Source organism: Miniopterus natalensis, chromosome 12, assembly GCF_054644295.1.
Source record: "Miniopterus natalensis isolate mMinNat1 chromosome 12, mMinNat1.hap1, whole genome shotgun sequence".
In the NCBI taxonomy this organism is placed as follows: Eukaryota; Metazoa; Chordata; class Mammalia; order Chiroptera; family Miniopteridae; genus Miniopterus; species Miniopterus natalensis.
The window spans coordinates 45,137,964-45,156,432 of NC_142092.1; the positions used below are offsets into that span (position 1 = coordinate 45,137,964).

At 42.6% G+C, this 18,469-nt stretch overlaps 1 protein-coding gene across 1 annotated transcript; it reads right to left on the bottom strand.

Moving 5' to 3' along the window:
• Positions 1 to 5,453: 5,453 nt before the first annotated feature.
• On the bottom strand, positions 5,454 to 18,082 carry ISCA1 (iron-sulfur cluster assembly 1). Its single transcript, XM_016223048.2, has 4 exons — positions 17,936 to 18,082; positions 11,106 to 11,159; positions 8,508 to 8,613; positions 5,454 to 7,100 (listed from the first exon to the last, which is right to left on the bottom strand). Exons 1-4 carry the CDS (start codon positions 18,014 to 18,016, stop codon positions 6,952 to 6,954), a joined length of 390 nt encoding a protein of 129 aa, XP_016078534.1. The 5' UTR covers positions 18,017 to 18,082; the 3' UTR covers positions 5,454 to 6,951.
• Positions 18,083 to 18,469: the final 387 nt, after the last annotated feature.

Genomic DNA, 18,469 nt, shown 5'->3' on the forward strand with positions numbered 1-18,469 from the left:
TCTAGGATAAGATGTAAACTTCTTGACCAGACTTACAAAGACTATCCACAATCTGCTTCTAAACATTCCAAACATTTAAAAATCATATCTCTATGTCACCACAAGGTCATTGATGTTCTCTCTACTGAAGCAAGCTGGGACAATTCATTTTTTCCTGAAACAATCTTCCATGCTTTCATGCATTCTTGCTCTTGCCTGTGCTCACTCTGACTCCCCACTTAATCAAGCGGAATGTTTATTTAATGCCCCTCCTTTTATGTCAATCTAAATAAGAACATAATAGAACTGAAGATAAAATTGAAAGAAGCATAATGTTGATTAGCTATTGTGACAAACAAAAGCAAAATTTGGAACAGGAAATAGAAATAAAGAAAAAGTTAAAAATTATTTAGAGAGGATCCAGTTATGGTCAGCTGATTTTTACAAGGTGCCTAAGAGAAATCAGTGGGAAAAAGAATCATCATTTAAATAAATGGTGTTGGGACAAATGGATATCCACTTGTAGAAGAGTGAAGTTGGACTCCTACCCTAATCTATACACAGATTAACTTAAAATGTGTTTTAGGCCTAAATATAAGAGCTAAAACTAAAAAACTCCTAGAAGAAAACATAAGAGTAAACTTTCATGACCTGGATTAGGCAAGGGTTTCTTTGCTACAATACCAAAAACACAAGCAAAAAGAATATAGATAAATTAGGCTTCATCCAAATAAAACTTCTGCACTTTAAAGTGTAAAGGACACTATGAAGAAAGTGAAAATGACAATGCACAGAATGGGAGAAAACACCTGCAGATCATGTATCTGAGAAGGGATTTGCATTCAAAATGTACAAAGAATACTTACAATTCACCAATAAAAAAGACAAACTACTCAATTTAAAAATGGGCAAAGGATTTGAATAGAGGTTTCTCCAAAGAAGATATACAAATGGGCAATAAAACATGAAAACATGCTCAACATCAGTAGCTATCTGGAAAATGCAAATTTAAGCAACGGTGGGATACCATTTCACTTTCCCTAGGATGGCTATAATAAAGACAGATAATAATGATTATTGGTGAGGATTTAGAGAAATTGGTGCCATCACACGTTGCTGGTGGGAATAAACTATGGTGAAGTGACTTTGAAAAACAGTTTGGCGATCCCTCAAAACGTTAAGCATAGAGCTGCTGTATCACCCAGGAGATTCAATCGTAGGTACATTTAAGACAAATCCTATGTCCTTGCAAAAACTTGTGTGGGAATGTTCACGGCAGCACCATTCATAATAGCCAAGAAGTGGAAACAGCCCCAGTGCCCGTCACCCGGTGAGTGGATAAACAAAATGCAGAATAGCCGTAGAATAGAATACTATTCAGTGATAAAAATAAGTATGCTGCGACATGATAAATCTTGAAAATTTATACTAAGTAAAAGAAGCCATCCACAAAAGACCATATATTGTGTGACTCCATTTATATGAAATGCATGGGGTCGGGAAATCTGTAGAGACAGAAAGTAGACTGGCGGTTGCCCAGGTCTGGGGGATACAGGAATGGGGAGTGGCTGCTAATCATATGGGGGTTTTTTGGGGAGTGATACAAATGCCCTAAAATTGATTGTGATGATGGTTACACAACTCTGAATATACTTAGAACTACTGAACTGAAGACTTTGAATGGGTGAATTTTATAGTATATAAATTATTTCTCAATAAAAATGCTTAACATCATTTAGAGAGAGAATGACAGACACAGAAGATGGGCTAAGGCGATACAACATATTTAATTGGATATCCCCAAAGGGGGCGAGGGGACAAATTCATGGAAAAGAAAAAGATTTAAAATTAAAATTCAAGATTTTCCTGGAATTAAAGATTTTAATCTATATATTGAAAGATCACACCCTCCACGGTTTCAGTTTTCAGCGCTCAACCATGGTCCAAAAATATTAAATGGAAAATTTTAGAAATGAATAATTCATGTGTTAAATTGCGTCCAGTTCTGAGGAGTGGGAGGAAATCTTGCGCTATCCTGGCTTGTCCCCGGGGCTGGCTCTGGGACAGGGGAGAGGAAGATCTCTCCCACTCGCGGATCTCCTTGCCCAGGCTCTGGTCTCTATCGAGGCGCTGTGCTCTCAAGGCTGGATGTGGGGATGGGACTCCAGGCATGGCGACAGCAGAGCCAAGCCAGGGCCATGTTTCGGTGGGAACGTGGCGCACAGAAATACAGGGAGGAGGCAGGGATGCCAGTGCAGGCCCCGGAGGAGGAGGGAGACGGTACAGGCTCAGTCATGACCGGCTGGGTCCAGCTTCCCTTCCCCGGAGCTGCTGGAAGGAAATGACTGTCTCCCAGCCACCATTTCATCTAGGCCCTGGCCTTTCCTGTCTCTTCCCCCACTGCCCACTTCCCCCCGCCTCTCCTTGCCAAGCCCCACTGGCTTCATTTTCACTTTTTTGGCTCTGATTATGCCCATTATCCACCCCTGCACTTACCCTTGCTCAACAACGGCCAGTTTATGGGCCCTCTCTTTCATGAACCTGTGTGCCTGGGGGCGGGGGCTGGGTCCCACTCATCCATAGCCCCATGGTCTAGGCAGGCACCTGACCTACGCTAATGCTTAGCAAGTGTTGAGTAAATGAGTACCTGTCCATTGTGACGTAAGGACATCCTCACATAAACAGCTGCGTGACACTAAGGGTCCGGGGATTACCTTCCTGCATGAGGGTAGTGGGGGGGGGGGGGGCAGAAAGATATTTTTCTTAAAAGTGAACATTAAATAGCTGAATTGTGAATATAATTTCTAATCAGGTAGGTGTTTCCTTCTATAGATAGGAGAAATTGAGGCAGTAAAACAGGAGACAGACCTGTGGTTCCTGATGACCCTGCTGGGAGGGGACGGGGGCTGCATGGCCAAGCTGACGCTACAGGAGCCGAGCAGCCGTGCTCTGCGCTGTGTCCCACTCTTCAACGGCTTCCCCCTTGCGAGGATTTTGCGGCAACCATTAAAAACTGCCAAAACCATTTCCCCAGAATGGAGTCTATTGGTGTATTAGTCAAGGTGTATTTCTCCAGAGAAACAGAACCAGTAGGAGATATATAAATAATTCTAATTACATTAATTACGTATTACATTGTAGTTCTTTTCAAACAAGTTACTGTGGTCATTTGAAAGAAATACAGCAAATTTCCCCCAGCTTTTAATAGGGGACTATAATTCCCTAAATGTGTGGAAACTCTCATTTCCATAAACTCTTGCTTTGATTGACAGTCAATCCATGGGTAAAATACGATGTATCTAAGCTGGATGCTGTATTGTACTCATACAATTTCCCCAAATTGTGAGATTGTTCTACAGAAGGGAAGCAGGCTCAGAGAATTTACCTAATCTGTGCCAGGTCATCCGGCTACAAAGTGACAGAAACCATGGTTCAAATACAGGTGTAGCTCCTTCGCAAACCTACGCCTGTGCACACCAGCCTCCCAGGAACCGCACCAGGCCAGCCACGTTTGTACCTAAGCAGGTTGACGCCATCTCTCCCGCCCAGGTCGTGTCTGCTCTGAGGCACACACAGGACACTGATGGTTAAAGAGCTCTGCAGGCTGGAGGGTCTTCACAGCTGTTAGATGGCATGGGAAGGGCCAGGTGGCCAGGCATCACAGGTTTTGCATTTCCTGATGGCTGAGGCACCAAAACAAGACAAATAGGTTGTTTATTTTAAAGGTATTTCCTGCTGAGTGAAACCTAGGAAGTACTGGAAATCTTAGGAACATCTGATCTCGTAGGGATTTTTCCAACCCTACTCCACCCTTTCCATGTTGACAAAAAAAATCATTCTGTGGGTCCCAAAACAGAGGGCAGGGACAGGCTCTGTGGCAGTGCACCACAGCAGCACCCCACCCTGAAACGCCATGGGGTATTTAGCCCAGTGGCCCAAGCCATCCAGTTAACATCTTGATACGAAGAGTGGGCTTTATGGTGACAATCCATCGGCTCTGCCTCTGCCTCTGCGTAAGCTTCCCTCCACAAAGCTGATGGTCTACATGTAGGCAGGGGCACTACAGTGACGTCTTGCAGGATGCCCGGGGTGTGGAGTGGAGCTTGGATGAACAGGACACAGGACGGAAAGAACACAATATGGCTGCTAATGTCCATAGGAATCATTCTGCCAAAATACTTAACGATGTGCCTGGTGTTAGGTGCGTAGCAAAGAAAATGATAAAGCTTGTCAAGAACCTTTCAATACTGAGACAAACCAAAACCAAAAAACCAGTACCGGTATTGCTAGTGTGGGAGCCAAGAGCCGAAAACTCAGCCCTTCCGGAGCTGGCCTGTTAATGGAGTCCCGCTGATCTCGCCTAAGCCTTCCTCACACCGGTCCCTCCTTCGGGTCCTACTTGGGTTTTGTCGCAGCTTCCTCCGGTCCACATCACGCGGCCTTCTCCGTGCTCCACAGAAGCCCGGCTGACACTTCCAAACGCACTTGTTCTGATGAGCGCCTTGTGGAAACCGACGGGGGCTCCCAGCACCTGCACCACCTGGAGAAAGCCCATGTCCCAGGCCTGCCCCGTCCTCTGCCCTGCCTGCTGCTTTCCACGCCTCATGCTCTTCCGAATGCTCAGCTGCCTACATCTGTTTTTAATTCTTTGGTTTTGTTCTTTATCTTCCCCAAATCTCCTATGACTTGGCTCAGGTGCCATCACCTCCAAGATACCTCTTTAGAAGGGCACCCTCATCTTGGTCCTTTGTGACATACAATGTGGCCCAGCTACTAGGAGCACGGGGCTGGGGCCGAGGGCATGGGTTGTCACCTACCATGTGACCTTAGCCAACTACTTTGTCTCTCATCTATGAAAAAGACAGTAGCCAGACCTACTTCACTGGGTTGCTGTGAAGATTGTTAATTAGAGCAATTCTGGGCATGTAGCAAGTCTGCAATAAATGTTAGCTATCAGCAACACTTACCATGCTTTCTTTACTGGTGTCTGACTCATCTGTGAACTCTAAGATCTTTGAGGTCGGGGACTGACTGTCTCTTGTCATCTGTGAAACCTCAGGTTGAGTGGAGAGCGGATGCTCATGAATCTGCCCGAAGGGAACTGTTAAGGACCTTTTTGGAGATGAGCGTAAAACTTGGATGACAGATTTGAAAAAGCATTCCAGGTAGGGATGACGACACGAGAATGTAAGAAAGAAACCTGTGTGGGGGGCTTGAGAAATGGTGAATGGATGATCCTTAAAGTGAGACGGGGAAAGACAGGGCCGAAGAACGGGAATGAGAGGACTCGAGCCAAGAGCGACTGGAAATGGCTGTGCCAAGGGCTGCATGGAGAATGCAGCAACTGAAACAACAGAGCCAGGTGGAGAAAATTCTGGCAGCAGGGAGACTAGTTAGAAAGGTACAGCAATTACTTGTAAGTAGCTGTAACAGCTACTACTCCCAAACCCATCTTCCTTAAAAATAAAAGGCAATTTCATGATCACAAAGAGGCCACTTTTTTTTATTTATTGACAACTCAATCACTACATACATTCAGTATTGCACAACTTATAAGTGGGTTGACAATTATATTAATACAAACTCATGAGCATAAAGCTACTGCTATAGGTTTTGGTGCACTTTGTGACAAGTACTTTAGTAAATATGACAAATATCAAGAACTCAGCTACTTCAATTCATAAGACTCGGCTTTCAAAAAAAGCAAATGGCATCTCATAAAAACACTTAATATCTCAAACCCAGGAAAATAAAGAATTAAATTACAAAAGGAACACTGTTAAAAAGAAAAATTGGTGATAAAAATGTTAGGTTAAAATATTAGATTAGACTTAGGATCCAGGAAGTGTATGTACACTGGGAACTCTAGGAGACCCGTGTTCTGCTTCGCAAACACTACTTCATTCCGAAAGCGTTTCTGGGTTGCTGCAATGTCTTCCCTGCTGTACAAACCATTGCTTCATACTTCAAAAGCAGCAACATGGACATTCACATAAAGGGGTTTAAAAATAAGATTTTTCTCACTCAAAATAGAAATTACATAGAAATCTTATCAAAATGTCAATCAGCTAGAGAAGCCAGACCACCCATTTACCTTCGCTGCCTGTCTCAGAGCGCCAGGCTGGCGTGTCACCTACACAGAAGGGGACATGTGAATGGTCCCCTGCAGTGTGCGGGTGGACACAGCCCTTCTCCTTCCCTGCGGTTTTGCTTCCTCAGGTATAGAATTGAGAGGGTGCGCTAGATGGTAAGAGACCTTTCAAATAAAAGGGTCTAAAGTCTGAGATCCCACCTTGAGCAGACATTTAGAGTGGCAAAAGAAATGAATGAAAAATGGTGGGCAAAGTATCTTTTGATATTATCACTCAAAACTATTCTGCACTGTGGTTCAAGGATATCTTTGACACTTTCATCTTATGGCTGATGCTGCTAAAAGGTAAGCAAATGAGGCATCTGACAATGAAATTTTGGAAAAAATGTGGAAAGGCCGTGCCAAGTTTGGTTAGAAAAATGCACCACCATGTAAACCCAGTGGTCAGGACTTTCTCTGAATTTCAAGAACCATCAATCTGGCCTGGATATGCACATTGGAGGTTCAACAGAAATCTAAAGAGTGCACACCTATTAAGAATGTGTTTACTGAAATCCTCCCAGGCAGGCACCTTCTGTAAAACTGGTTCTAACAGAAAGGATGCAAGAGAATTAAGAGTAGGGTAGGGTTTTTTTCTTTACAGATCAGAAAAATGACCCAAAGAAAGTGATGGCTCCTCACATTCTGTCCCCTAAAAAGAAGACACATGTAACTTCTGAAATCTAACACACTGACTTCATTTTCAAAATGCATCAGTTTATTTTCCGCATAAGGCAGCCATGCATTATCAACCTTAAGCACATGTGAGTCACTTGATGTCTTCAGTGAGCCAGGGCTCCCTCAGCTGTCCTGGAGCTCATGGCCAGAGCAGTCCCGAGGAGTCAAATGTTAAAGCTTTCTCCACAGCCACATGTTCCTTTGATGTTGGGGTTATTGAACACAAACTCACTGGATAATTTGTCCTCAACATAGTCCATTTCTGTCCCCAGAAGTGTTAGCTGTGCTTTCTTTTCGATGAACACTCTGACTCCTTGGGAAGAAGAAAACACATGTCATACTAAGCCTGTGAGACACCAGAACCTGCCAGTCACAGCACGAGTGAGCTTTAAATAGTAACCATTAACAAAACCAAACAGGAAGTTTCTGAATCTGTCCCATTATTTCTTTTAAGGGATTCAGTGCTCAGTTTCCTGTTGCTTTTTTACACAATAATCTATGTCAAAAACAATTATATTAGGTCAGAAAGTTGGACACAAGCAAATTCCATGACAATTATATGTAAAACTAGAATCTGCCTTTCACTATATGTCACCTATTTTTCTCATTTGCAACATAAAGAAAATGTGTATATTCTCAGTGAGAGTTTTGTAAAGATGGAGTCGATACATTTATGATAACCCTGAAATGCCATGTGTATACAGGACACACTGCCATCCACGCCAGAGACACATTGAGGGACTGTGGTACAGTGGGCTGGTTTAAGATGACACAACAGTTCTGTTCCTCTGTGTACAGGCTGGAAAACTGGTAATAATATAACCCCATAGTTACGTAGGCAGAAGTCAGCATCTTCATAAATACAATTGGTTTAAGAAAGCTCTTCCTTATAAGAAATTGAGTCATTACTTAAATATAAACTAAACATATTTATTAGATTTCCTCTTCATTAAGATGAAAAATTTAAGGTTTACATTTATGTATTGATTTTAAAAATAAAATATTAACAAATATCTTTCTTAGATAGTGACTTCACTTTAGTAAAATGAACTCACACTAGGAACCCAGGAAAGCTAGCCAACAGCACACCTCCAATGCACAAAGCCACCACTGCAAAACCCATGTACACTCAAGTCCCCCCTCAAAGTTGTAGCACTATTTATTGTCTTAAATAGGTTTAATCAGATTATTGCATAGGGCCAGGCAGTGAGGGCAAATATAATTAAAGAACTGAAAATTTTAATTTGGAAATTAAAATCGAAACTATAGAGTTCTCAAAAGCATGATATAAAACTGCTACTTTACACAAAAGTAGTTGGTTTATTCTGAAGTTTTATCATCTTAAAAACTTTGCACACACTGATAACTTCTTATAATTGAAACAAATAAACTAGTTTATCCGTAATTTACCAGAGCACACAGCCTCTGGAATAAATCTGATTGGGTTCAAATGTTTACTAGGCCACTAACTAGCTCTGTGACCTTATGCAAATTAACCTTTCCATGCTTGTTTCTCGTATCTGCAAAATGGGGAAAATATGGCACCATTCTCATTTGGTTGCTGTGTATAAATCAGTTAATATATGAAAGTCTCTCAAACCATGCCCACCTCATAGTTAGCACCACATATGCCATTCCTACTATTATTATTACTCTTCATGCTATATAACGCTAAACATTTTAGGCAAAACAAAGTACCCAGAAAAAGTTTAATACTCACCATCTTGAACAACTTCTTCATCAGAATCTCCTTTTGTCTTCGTATATTCTAGAGTATAAGAAAGGCCATTACAACCCCTGGTTCGGACACCAACTTTCACACCTACCTGAAAAATAATTGTAAATATAAACTTAGTTTTAACATAGTATAGGTTAAACAATCATATTAATAAAAGTCCTGGCTATATGATGATATTATTAATTTCTTCCTAAGTTTAAAAACATATATTAAATTCTTGGCTATAATGTAGCCCTTTAGGAAGTGTAAATGGAAGGAAACAAGTGCTTTAAAAATGTACCTATTGTACAAACATCATTATGACACTACAGGGTGTCCTGAAAAGAATAAAAACCAATTATATACAAAGAAAACAATACGGGGGGGAGCCCTCAAACTATAGTCACTATCATCCTAAAAACACAGCTTATATGTTTTTTCCTATTTTCTTTCAGCCTTTGTCATATATATAATTTAAACATAGTTTTTATTATAGGAGAAACATTTTTCTCTGCTTTGTTTTTTTCACTTAAGACATTATCTTTCCATATAATTGCAAGTAATACCTATATAATATTCCACTATACTAATGCTTGTTTATTACTTAACCAAATACTGGTCATTTAGGCTGGGGATAACATTTTTAAGGAGTTTTAATTCAAAAAATGAATCATCGCTTTTTTTTTTAAAAAGGAAAAGTATCTGATGGCAGAGAGGACAACCTAAAAAAATGAACTTGCTTGAAAGCATTTTTGCTCCACCTCATCATGTGAGGCGTTCTCAGGAAGTTTTCCTGTGGTTAGGTTTGCAAAGGTTAACAGGCCTGGCAATCTTGCTGCCTCTACACAGGGCCTTCTAGGGCAGACCTGTGTAAACATTCCCAAATACCAGGAAGCAAAAGACTGACATCAACATGGATGTATGAAATGTAAAAAGTGACCAAACAGCACTTTTAAGATACCAATGTCTACCTTAATGTAATTCTCTAACAATGTCTACTGAATTTCTATTCTTGGATCCTATCTGCTTTATAAAAAGTATTATTTCACCAAGAAGATCCTGATTCTCTGAAAAGCAGCAACGTGTGCTTGCTTTAGGAAAGCAATCATGAGGTGGGAAGACACTGGTGAAGAGTGAGAATGTTAAGCTGTCTGGGGTTCTGATGAGCTGAAGTATTCGTGGTAGTCTCTTCTGTCATTAAACAACAGCAAGGAGACAGAATTATGGTTTTACTTACTTTCAGAGTGACAGCTCAGAGAGCCTATGAGGGAGTTTAACACATTCAGTATGATAAATACGCAATGAATTGCCCAGCTGTAATTCTGGAGCTCAAGTCGTAAGTATTTAACTTAGTTTTTATCTTTGTAAACAGGAAGACTCAAGCAAGCAGGAAGTCCAACTATCAGAATGGATCTAGACACTTAAGGAGTCTGTGAAAGTACAGCTTTAGGTAACTGGAATCTGGAAAAGGGATTGCTTGTGCAGTGATACCTGATGAAGTGTTTGCTCAACCCTTTTCATGTCAACACAAACATACATCCCTCAAATCTACACAGCTAAATTTTGTTTCATTTGGTCAATTTCTACTCCAGTCATTAGTGTATACAAATGGAGTTGTAATGCTGACATACTTTAGCATTTAATAATTCTCAGGAGGAAGGCGCTAGAACTCTCATTGTAGTGGGATGTTGTACAACGGAACCTAGAAACCACTCTGTAGTCTAATCACTAAATGTTAATAGTCTTGGAAGTAATTTATAGTATTCCGTAGGCAATTGGCAATGCACTAAGATTAGGGTGATGTGCACACCCCTTACTCATCACTCCCACATCTAGGTAGATGTACTAAGCTATGCTTACAGGCCTAGAACAATGGGCCTAGCACACTACAGGCACTAAATATTTGAATGATGCTTGTGGCAGCACTGAATGAAAACAACCCAAAAGACATTAATATGGGGGACTGGTTAAATAAATCAAACTTGTTCAATGGTACGTACTATTATATGCAGCCATGAAAAAGTATGAGGTGGATCTTTATGTAATGATATGAAAAGATCTTCAAGCTATTTTATTACAGGCAAAAAGCAAAGTGTAACCACAGCATGTATGGCATGCTCTCATCTAAGCACACACAAGCTTAACAAGCAGAGTTGAGGTCAGTGGGAACCTCAGGGAAATAAATATTTTTGGTTGTCACAACTAATGAGTGAAGTGGAGTCACTGGAAGAGGCCAGAGATGACACTAAACATCCTGTAATCCACTCCCAACAAAGAATTACACAGCACAAAACATCAACAGTGCTGAGGATGAGAAACCCTGGTCTAGGTAAATAAAATGTACAGATTATCTTTGAAAGGACACTAAGAAGTTGCCTCCTGAAAGGGAGAATGACGACAGTGTGTGGGTAGGACAGTGACTTCCTTTTCAGAGTATTCTGTTGTATTCTGTGAATTTAGGGAGCTTCTGAGATCTTGCTCCCTGGCATATGTTGTCAGTATGGCTCAAATAAACTTTTACAAAAATTAAAAAAAATCATAAGCATAATTTACTTTACTTTTCTTTTTTTTTTTACTAAGCACTTGACTGGTTTTACTTACATGTTCAGGCTTATCTTTAAGAAGCTGTTTTATCTTGTTTACTGCTGAAGGTGTCTGAAAAAGAAAATGTTATTACAAATATATGAACTCAATTAAAACCATTCTCTTTATTTTTATTTACTTATTTTCCTCACCTGAGGATATGCTTTCACTGATTTTCAGAGAGAGAGAGTGGAGAAACATCGAGTGGTTGCCTCCAATATGTGCCCCGACCAAAGACTGAACCTGTAACCTATGTATGTGCCCTGACTGGGAATCGAACTTACAACCTTTTGGAGTATGGGACAATGTTCCAACTGAGCCACCCGGGCAGGGCTTAATCATACTACTTATTTTAAAATATCTTCTAGCAACAGCCTTTTCATCTTGCTTCCCCTGGTAAAGGTCCTTTCCCTTTCATAATCTCTATAGTACTATCTACTTAAATCACAAATGTAATCCTTTTGGGCAGCATTTATTTTGTGCTCCTACTACTGTAGCCCAGCAATAAGCACATTGTCTGACACACAGAAGGTGCTCAATAAGCCAATGAATCAATCAATTAGCTGGGAAAGCCACCATTCAGGCAATTTTCCTGCTATTAACCCTATTGCTCAGTTTGCTTACTGAAAATCTATTTCAATCCATCAAAATGCTTACATAGCTAGATAAAAGAGTGCTACCACATCAAATAACCCAGAGTGTGCCTCTTGTCCCAGCCCCACCAAATGTTCAGATTCTGAAGCTGGCGTAAATCAGTACTTCAGGGTATCTAAGCTCATCAACAATAGAAGGAAAACCAGGGAGGAGTTTTTGGGGAGAAATGCTTTTAACCTAGCCCAGCTGTCCTCAAAACAAGACAGACATCACAACATACTGCCTATGTACAGGTCAGCACCACCAACCCCAACTTTTTTGAGAAGGAAGCTCTTAGGGACAAAGTCTGTTCCAGGTCCGCCTCCTAGCTGTGTTCCAGCTGGCTTAAATGAGTATAATAGTCCCTCTTCCTCAGAATTCATGAAGAGTATTTAGAATAGTGCCAAATATAAGGCAGCTGTAGCTACAACGAAGAAATAGTGTCCTTCCTACTTTGTTAGCTCCTGTAGCTGGCAATGCTGTACTGGTCCTCCAGTTTTTTTGTACTGGCATTTTCTTGGGTTGTGAAATCCCAGAGTGGACATCATGGCCTATGACTGGGTAATAACTGGAGCAGGAACTCAAGCCTGTGCCGAGGGAGCAGACCCAAGGGATGGCCCCAGAGCACGCTCTTCTGCTTTGCCTCCCGGGGGGGCTCAGCTGGGTGAGGACGGTGAAGCAAAGTCTGAACCCAAATCAGAAAGGTCACGAGACCAATTCAGAAGGTCGTGACTAGCCTTTTTAAAAACCAGAAAATAAACACAAAAGAGAAAAGATGCATCGCATGTGATAAAGAATATGTAGTGAAACTCTGATTTCAGTTATTAATATACGGTGAGTGTGTATCTACCTTATCGTGTGTCACTGTAAAAAAAAAAACTAAATCACTACCAGCGTCCACATATCACTATGTGTCATTGTAAAAAAAAAAAAAAAAAATTAAATTAAGGCATTAAGGCCTTTTTTTATGCTTTTATCAGAACAGGAGGCAAGCAGCCCAACAAGACATGGAACAGTATGCAGGGGGAGGGAGAAAGAAATGCTGAAGAGAATAACTACGGCTTTTATTTTATTGGGAAACCATAGCATATCAACCTCAAATACAGAAAAATAGTGAAAAAAAATTTTAAAGTGCTCATTTGCCCGTCCAAATGACAGTCAATAAAAACTAACCTTGCACCATTTTCATGGTCATACTTCGCACATGAGCCCTGAAGAGATTAATCGAATTATTGCCAAAAAACTAAAGATATCTGACAAGTCACACAAAAAAGGCACAGCCATGGGAAAATATTCCTTGGAAGTACAACCCAAGGCGTAGCCTTGGTTAAAGCTGGCGGGTCAAAGGCATAGAGGGTGCACCACTGCAGGAGGTAAACAAGGGGACCTGCACACTAAGTTGTCAACAAGCCCCAAGGGTTTTTGTCTCCAAGTGATTTTCTAAGTGATCTAACTTAGTTTTACAAAATAATATACTTTCTTCCTTTCTCAACTCTTAGTAAAAAACAGGAACGCAGGCATGTCTTAATTTACCTGTGTGAGGCAAAAACCAAATATACTCCATTGGGAGGGAGGAGTGCTACTAATGTTGCATGACCCAGTTGAGTACTCATTTAAGGGGAAAGATATGGTTCTTATAACTTTCCAAGTGATGAGCCTGATTTTCAGAACAAGTCAGAATGACTAAACAGGGAACATTTGGGACTAAAAGAAAACTTCTAGGCAGAAGGTAAGGTGCCCACTTTGCTCTAAATCTATTTGCATACTCCAGCAACTTTGCACTTAAGTAAAATCAACCTGGGAAACAGTATAAAAACCTCAGCTAAACATGCTGCAAGCCTAGCAGCCTTCCCATTTCACTGCATTTCCCCAAACAACTAAGAAACTATATCTTTCCAAGAAATTTATGTATAATTAATGGCTAAGTTACCTGAGATTTGGCCAGTGAATTAAAACTTAAGAGATTCTTAAGTGTGGGGGGTGGGGGATTGGGGGACATCTGTAATACTCGCAACAATAAAAAAGAAAAAAAAAAAAACCGTAAGAAATTCTTAAAACTCAATGAAATGGTTTTTAATTTACTCATATGTGTATCACAGAACAAGACATTCTTTCAAATGAAGGAACATCTTTGAGTGAGACAGTTCAGCCTTTTAGAAAAGGATTACTCAGTTTGTTTTTTGTGCTGAAATTATGGGAAAGGGCAATGTAGATTATGTCTTTTTCACCTACTTTATAGCAACATACTTTTATCCAATGCCATAGGGTTTCTATTCTTGTAGCAGAAACTTTAAATCCTCAATACTGTGTTTCCTTAAGTAATTACCCAGGCAATTTTCATTTTTTGCTGCTTAAGAAAATAAATTTTTATTAACTCCATGATTATGTATACTTAAACATGTACCAACAACTACGACCTATTTTAATTTCACTATAAATCTAGCATTTTAAGGTTTAAAAGATGGTAGATAAGCAGCACCCAATGAACAAATTATAGTCTGTTTTGTTTCTTTAACAGCAATGGCTGGCATTATGTGCTGCTTCCCTTTTGTCTTTTCCTAATTCTTTGTGTGTGTAATCCATGAATATATATAAATGATTTTGTAGCCTACAGTTTAAAAGTTTAACATGTTTCTAAATTGCCTACATGGACAAACCTTACGGTTTGGTCACTGATCCAAAGGCTAGTCCTTTAATGAATTAACAGCTCCTTATTGAACACCAATGCATTTAACATCTATTGTTTCCCAGCCCTTCTCAACCAGGTGCCACCAGAAAGTTAAGCCCTAAAGCATCCACTGCACATAATGAATTAACTTCTCTCCTGTGCATCAAGAATGGTGCTGGTTATGTACCATAATTCTCTCACAGCTTTAGTTGAGCTTTATGCACAGCCTGTGGGTATCCCTAATCCTAAATTACGGTTGCACTAATTCTGATTTACACAAACTTGGAAATAAAGGCCTCTGCCAGAAGGATAGTGTTAACTCTTCAGGTTCTTTAGTCATATTTTACCTGGTTCCTACAAGTTCAAGTCCATTTGTCAATTCCTGGGTATGTAGGAAAGTAAGGAGAGGGGGAATGTCATCCACTCTAGATGTTCTCTGCAGGTGTCCAAGGGTACTCATTTTAATGTGGTGGGTTGAAGTGTTAAAGCATTTAATTAAGGAACTATCTCTGGTTTGCATAAAAGTGTCATGGACAGTGTGTCACCAGTCTTTTAAGTCTTTCTCTCCAGCAAATCATCAATCCTCTCCCGGATGAACATTACTTAATGCAGATAATTTGGTGCTGACAACATGGAATCATGATTACATTTCATCAACCCCTTTTCCTAGCCTCTCACTGAGGTGACAGACTGCACAGGTACAACATTTCTCAAAGGCTGCAACATGTCAAATTCCTCATGTCAAAATTTATATATCTAGGTAACACTGAGCTCCTTACTCATTTCACTGAATTATCTCTAGTTTCGTTTGCTCTCTTCTGTCTCCAAACTTTACTCTTTGATGACTTCACTCCTTTTACATTTCACACAACACGTAGGAGTTAAAAATGTTTGCACAAACACTTGGAAACTAAGCGCAAAGGGTAAGACATGCATGTCACAGTGTCTTAAGAATAGGAAACACATGCTAGGATAAAAATGACTGCAAACCTGTCACTCTACACTGTTGGTAGAAGGCAGCACTGACATGCTTTTTCTCTGGCACCAGCTTCTATGAAGATCACAGAGAAAAGAACTCCTAAAGTCAGCCAGACAGTTAAGTAGGATGAGTTCAGATAGTAGACCCTTGCAAGTTAATTAAAATAGTTGATCAAAGGCAACATAGAGCCCTTTTGAACTGAGAATTGATAATGATAAAGCAGTGCTGGTAACAGAACTAGCTTGGTAAGTTCTAACACAAGGAGTTGAAGTGTGGAAAGACAGCCCAGGTCTGAGAATGTGGGCAGTGTTATTATTCCTAGTAATTCCTAAAAGTCACAAAGGCCTGGCTCATGATTGTGTCCCCAGGGAGTGGGAACTGTATAACATTTATTTCTTAACCAGAAACACAGTAGGTGTTAAATGTCTGTGGAATGGAGAAGGGGATGACTCAGGAATTTTAAAGAAGCAGTAATATGTCAAATACTGGAGGAAAAAAAAAGGCAAAAAAGTGTCTGTGCGCTACCTGGCTCTACCATTACTAGTGGTAGAATTCATTTGAATTCAGAATAATTTTTACTGAGATTAAAAGTCATGCCCTTCAGTTCTTGTGATTTCAAGACTTTAGAAAATCCAAATAATCAATGTTGTATTGTTATAGCATAGTAAAAGCTAGGAAATTCCAGGACAAGCTGAATAGGGAGGCTGAGACAGATTGTTAAACCCAAGTTTGAAGCCACCTAGTAAATCCTATCTTTCGGAACTAAACCAAGGCTACTCAAGAGTAAATGGTCTGCATTTCTCCTCCCCAGCCAGAGGGTGGATAGTTTAAACTTCGCTACTCACGGAGACTGGTAACAGAAATCCAATTGGTGCCATTTGCCAACCACACCCAAGGACAAATGAAGAGAATAAACTTCATTTTGGTGTATTAGCATCAAGCTAAAAGCCCAGGCTTAAAACCCCTGAAAATGAAGGTCCTATGGGGAGCTCTACCCCCCTTCCCCAGGAGAGCACACCAGCACCATCTCCTTCTCCCCTCCCAGGGGACCCCACGAGACTTGCAACCAGGGGAGCAATGGGAAGCGGCAGCTCCTCTGGCACTTACCCCCTGAACCTGTCTCCAAGGCCCCCTTCCTGACTTCCCAGGGAGCCAAAGCAGCCCGGCCTAAGCTCTCCTGTTGCTTCTTCTATGCCCTTCCTTGTTTCACCGTCCTAAGTATATTTTTGCTGCAGCCAATAAATTCTTGCTTTCTTCTCTACACTTTGCCTCTTGATTGAAATCTTTCCCTCAAGAATCGAGGTCTCCTCAACGTGTGTCCCCGGTAACATCATCTTTCAAACATGAAAACAGGCTTGCTGGTACAGAAAGAAGTACTAGAGAATGTGGCCTAAAACATTCACCCCTTGTAAAAAAGAATTCTTCCACCTGATCATGACTTCCTTCTACTTTGCTACAACTAATTTTCTGGATTATGGCATTACAATGACTGGAATCCAGGATTCCATTTAAATCCGGCAATCTATTTTCCTAGTCTCTAGGTGATAAACGCTTGCACTGAGTCTCCTCCTTAATCAAGGAGAGGGGGAGTGTGTGTGCCAAGAACGCTGACCCGATCCTAAGCTTTCCAATGAAATTAATCTTTCCAAACTGCAAATACAAGCGACTGCTTAATGGATATAGGGTTTTCTTTTGGGATGAAATGTTTTGGAACTAAATAGATGTGCTAGTCGCACAACATTGTGTATGTACTAAATGCCACTGAACTGAACGCTTTAAAATGGTTAATTTTATGCGACCGTTTCCTCGGTCAAACCCAACCAGCCACTGCACAGTACGTCGGGGCCCGGCACGAACGCTAAGTTCTCCGTCCCCGCGTTTGTACTCTGGTGCCCTCGGGGCGAGTCAGACCTTTCACCCAGAACACGCCGTCAACAAACCCAGGGTAGAAATCCGTTTTGTTCTTTGGCACATCTGACCGAGGCCGAGGACGGCTACGCGCAGAGGGCGTTTAAAACCCCTCCGCGGACCCCAACACCAGGAAGCAGCCCTCGACGCCCCGCAGCCTCCGCCTCAGCCGGGGGTGCGCCTCGCTGGGGACGCGCCTGCCAATCCGCGCACGTACACCGTGGTCCGTCCGGCAGCTTCCGACCTCCCCTAGTACTTCAAGGGTACATTCTGGTTTATTCACCAGGTAGGCCCCGCGCCTGGCGCATTCGACCTCTAAACCTGCGACCTCAAGCACCGCAGCCCCAAGGCCCCCAGAGATCCCGGGCTCCAGGCGAGCCGCCGCGGACGGCCGCAGGTGACGCACGCAAACCGCCGTCCCCCCGCACGCGGCGCGCGCGGCCTGACGGGAAACGTAGTCCCCCGCGCGCCAGCTCCTGCGGAGCAGCCCCTCGCCGATTTATCTTCACGGCCGGGGCGGGCGGCCGGCAGGGGCGTGGAACTGCGCAGCGGGCTCGGGCCCCGCCGCTCGGCCGTACCGCTCCCCGCCGCCCTGACTTCCCCTTGCGGGACGGAGGTGAACCAATGTCACGGGCCCGGCCCAGCGTCCGGGACACTCACCAGGGTGAGGGCGGCCCGGGTGGCTTGCAGCTTCCTCTTGCTCACAGCACGGACAGTGGCTCGGACTAACGACGCCGACATCCTCGCCGTCCCGGCGCCCTGGTGCCTTGGGCCGGAGCTTCGGACGCCTCAGCCTCTCTCCATGGACACAGCGGCGCATTGACGCCACAAGCTCGGCGCAGGGCGCCTCAGGCCCCGCCCCGCGCGTGCCGCGGCCATTGGGCGGGGCACGTGAGTGACGGGCGGAGGGCGGGGAGCAGGCCTCTGCGGTGGCTGGCTGCGCCGCGGCCCAGCCGGAAGGCGGTCACCGCGAGGGCGCTCCCGGCGTGACGTCGGGAGCCGGCTGGGACACGGGGAATGACCTCCGACTCGAGGACACCGAGGCGCGTGGCCCCAGGCCCTGCGCACCGGGCAAGGCGCTCTAAGGCAGAATGGCTCCGAGGCCCGAGCGGCTACGGGCCTTTCAGCTGTGTCCAGCTGGGCAGTTAAGAGCTTAGTTGCAGCAGAGTCATAGAGCAGGGAGTCCCCCAGCCA

Excerpts from the sequence above, each read along its gene's own strand:
- ISCA1 (XM_016223048.2), bottom strand. The coding sequence starts at position 18,016 with ATGTCGGCGTCGTTAGTCCGAGCCACTGTCCGTGCTGTGAGCAAGAGG. Across the intron at positions 11,160-17,935 it reads CCCGGGCCGCCCTCACCCTG|ACACCTTCAGCAGTAAACAA; the intron begins GTGAGTGTCCCG and ends TTTCTTTTTCAG. Across the intron at positions 8,614-11,105 it reads TTAAAGATAAGCCTGAACAT|GTAGGTGTGAAAGTTGGTGT; the intron begins GTAAGTAAAACC and ends ATTATTTTTCAG.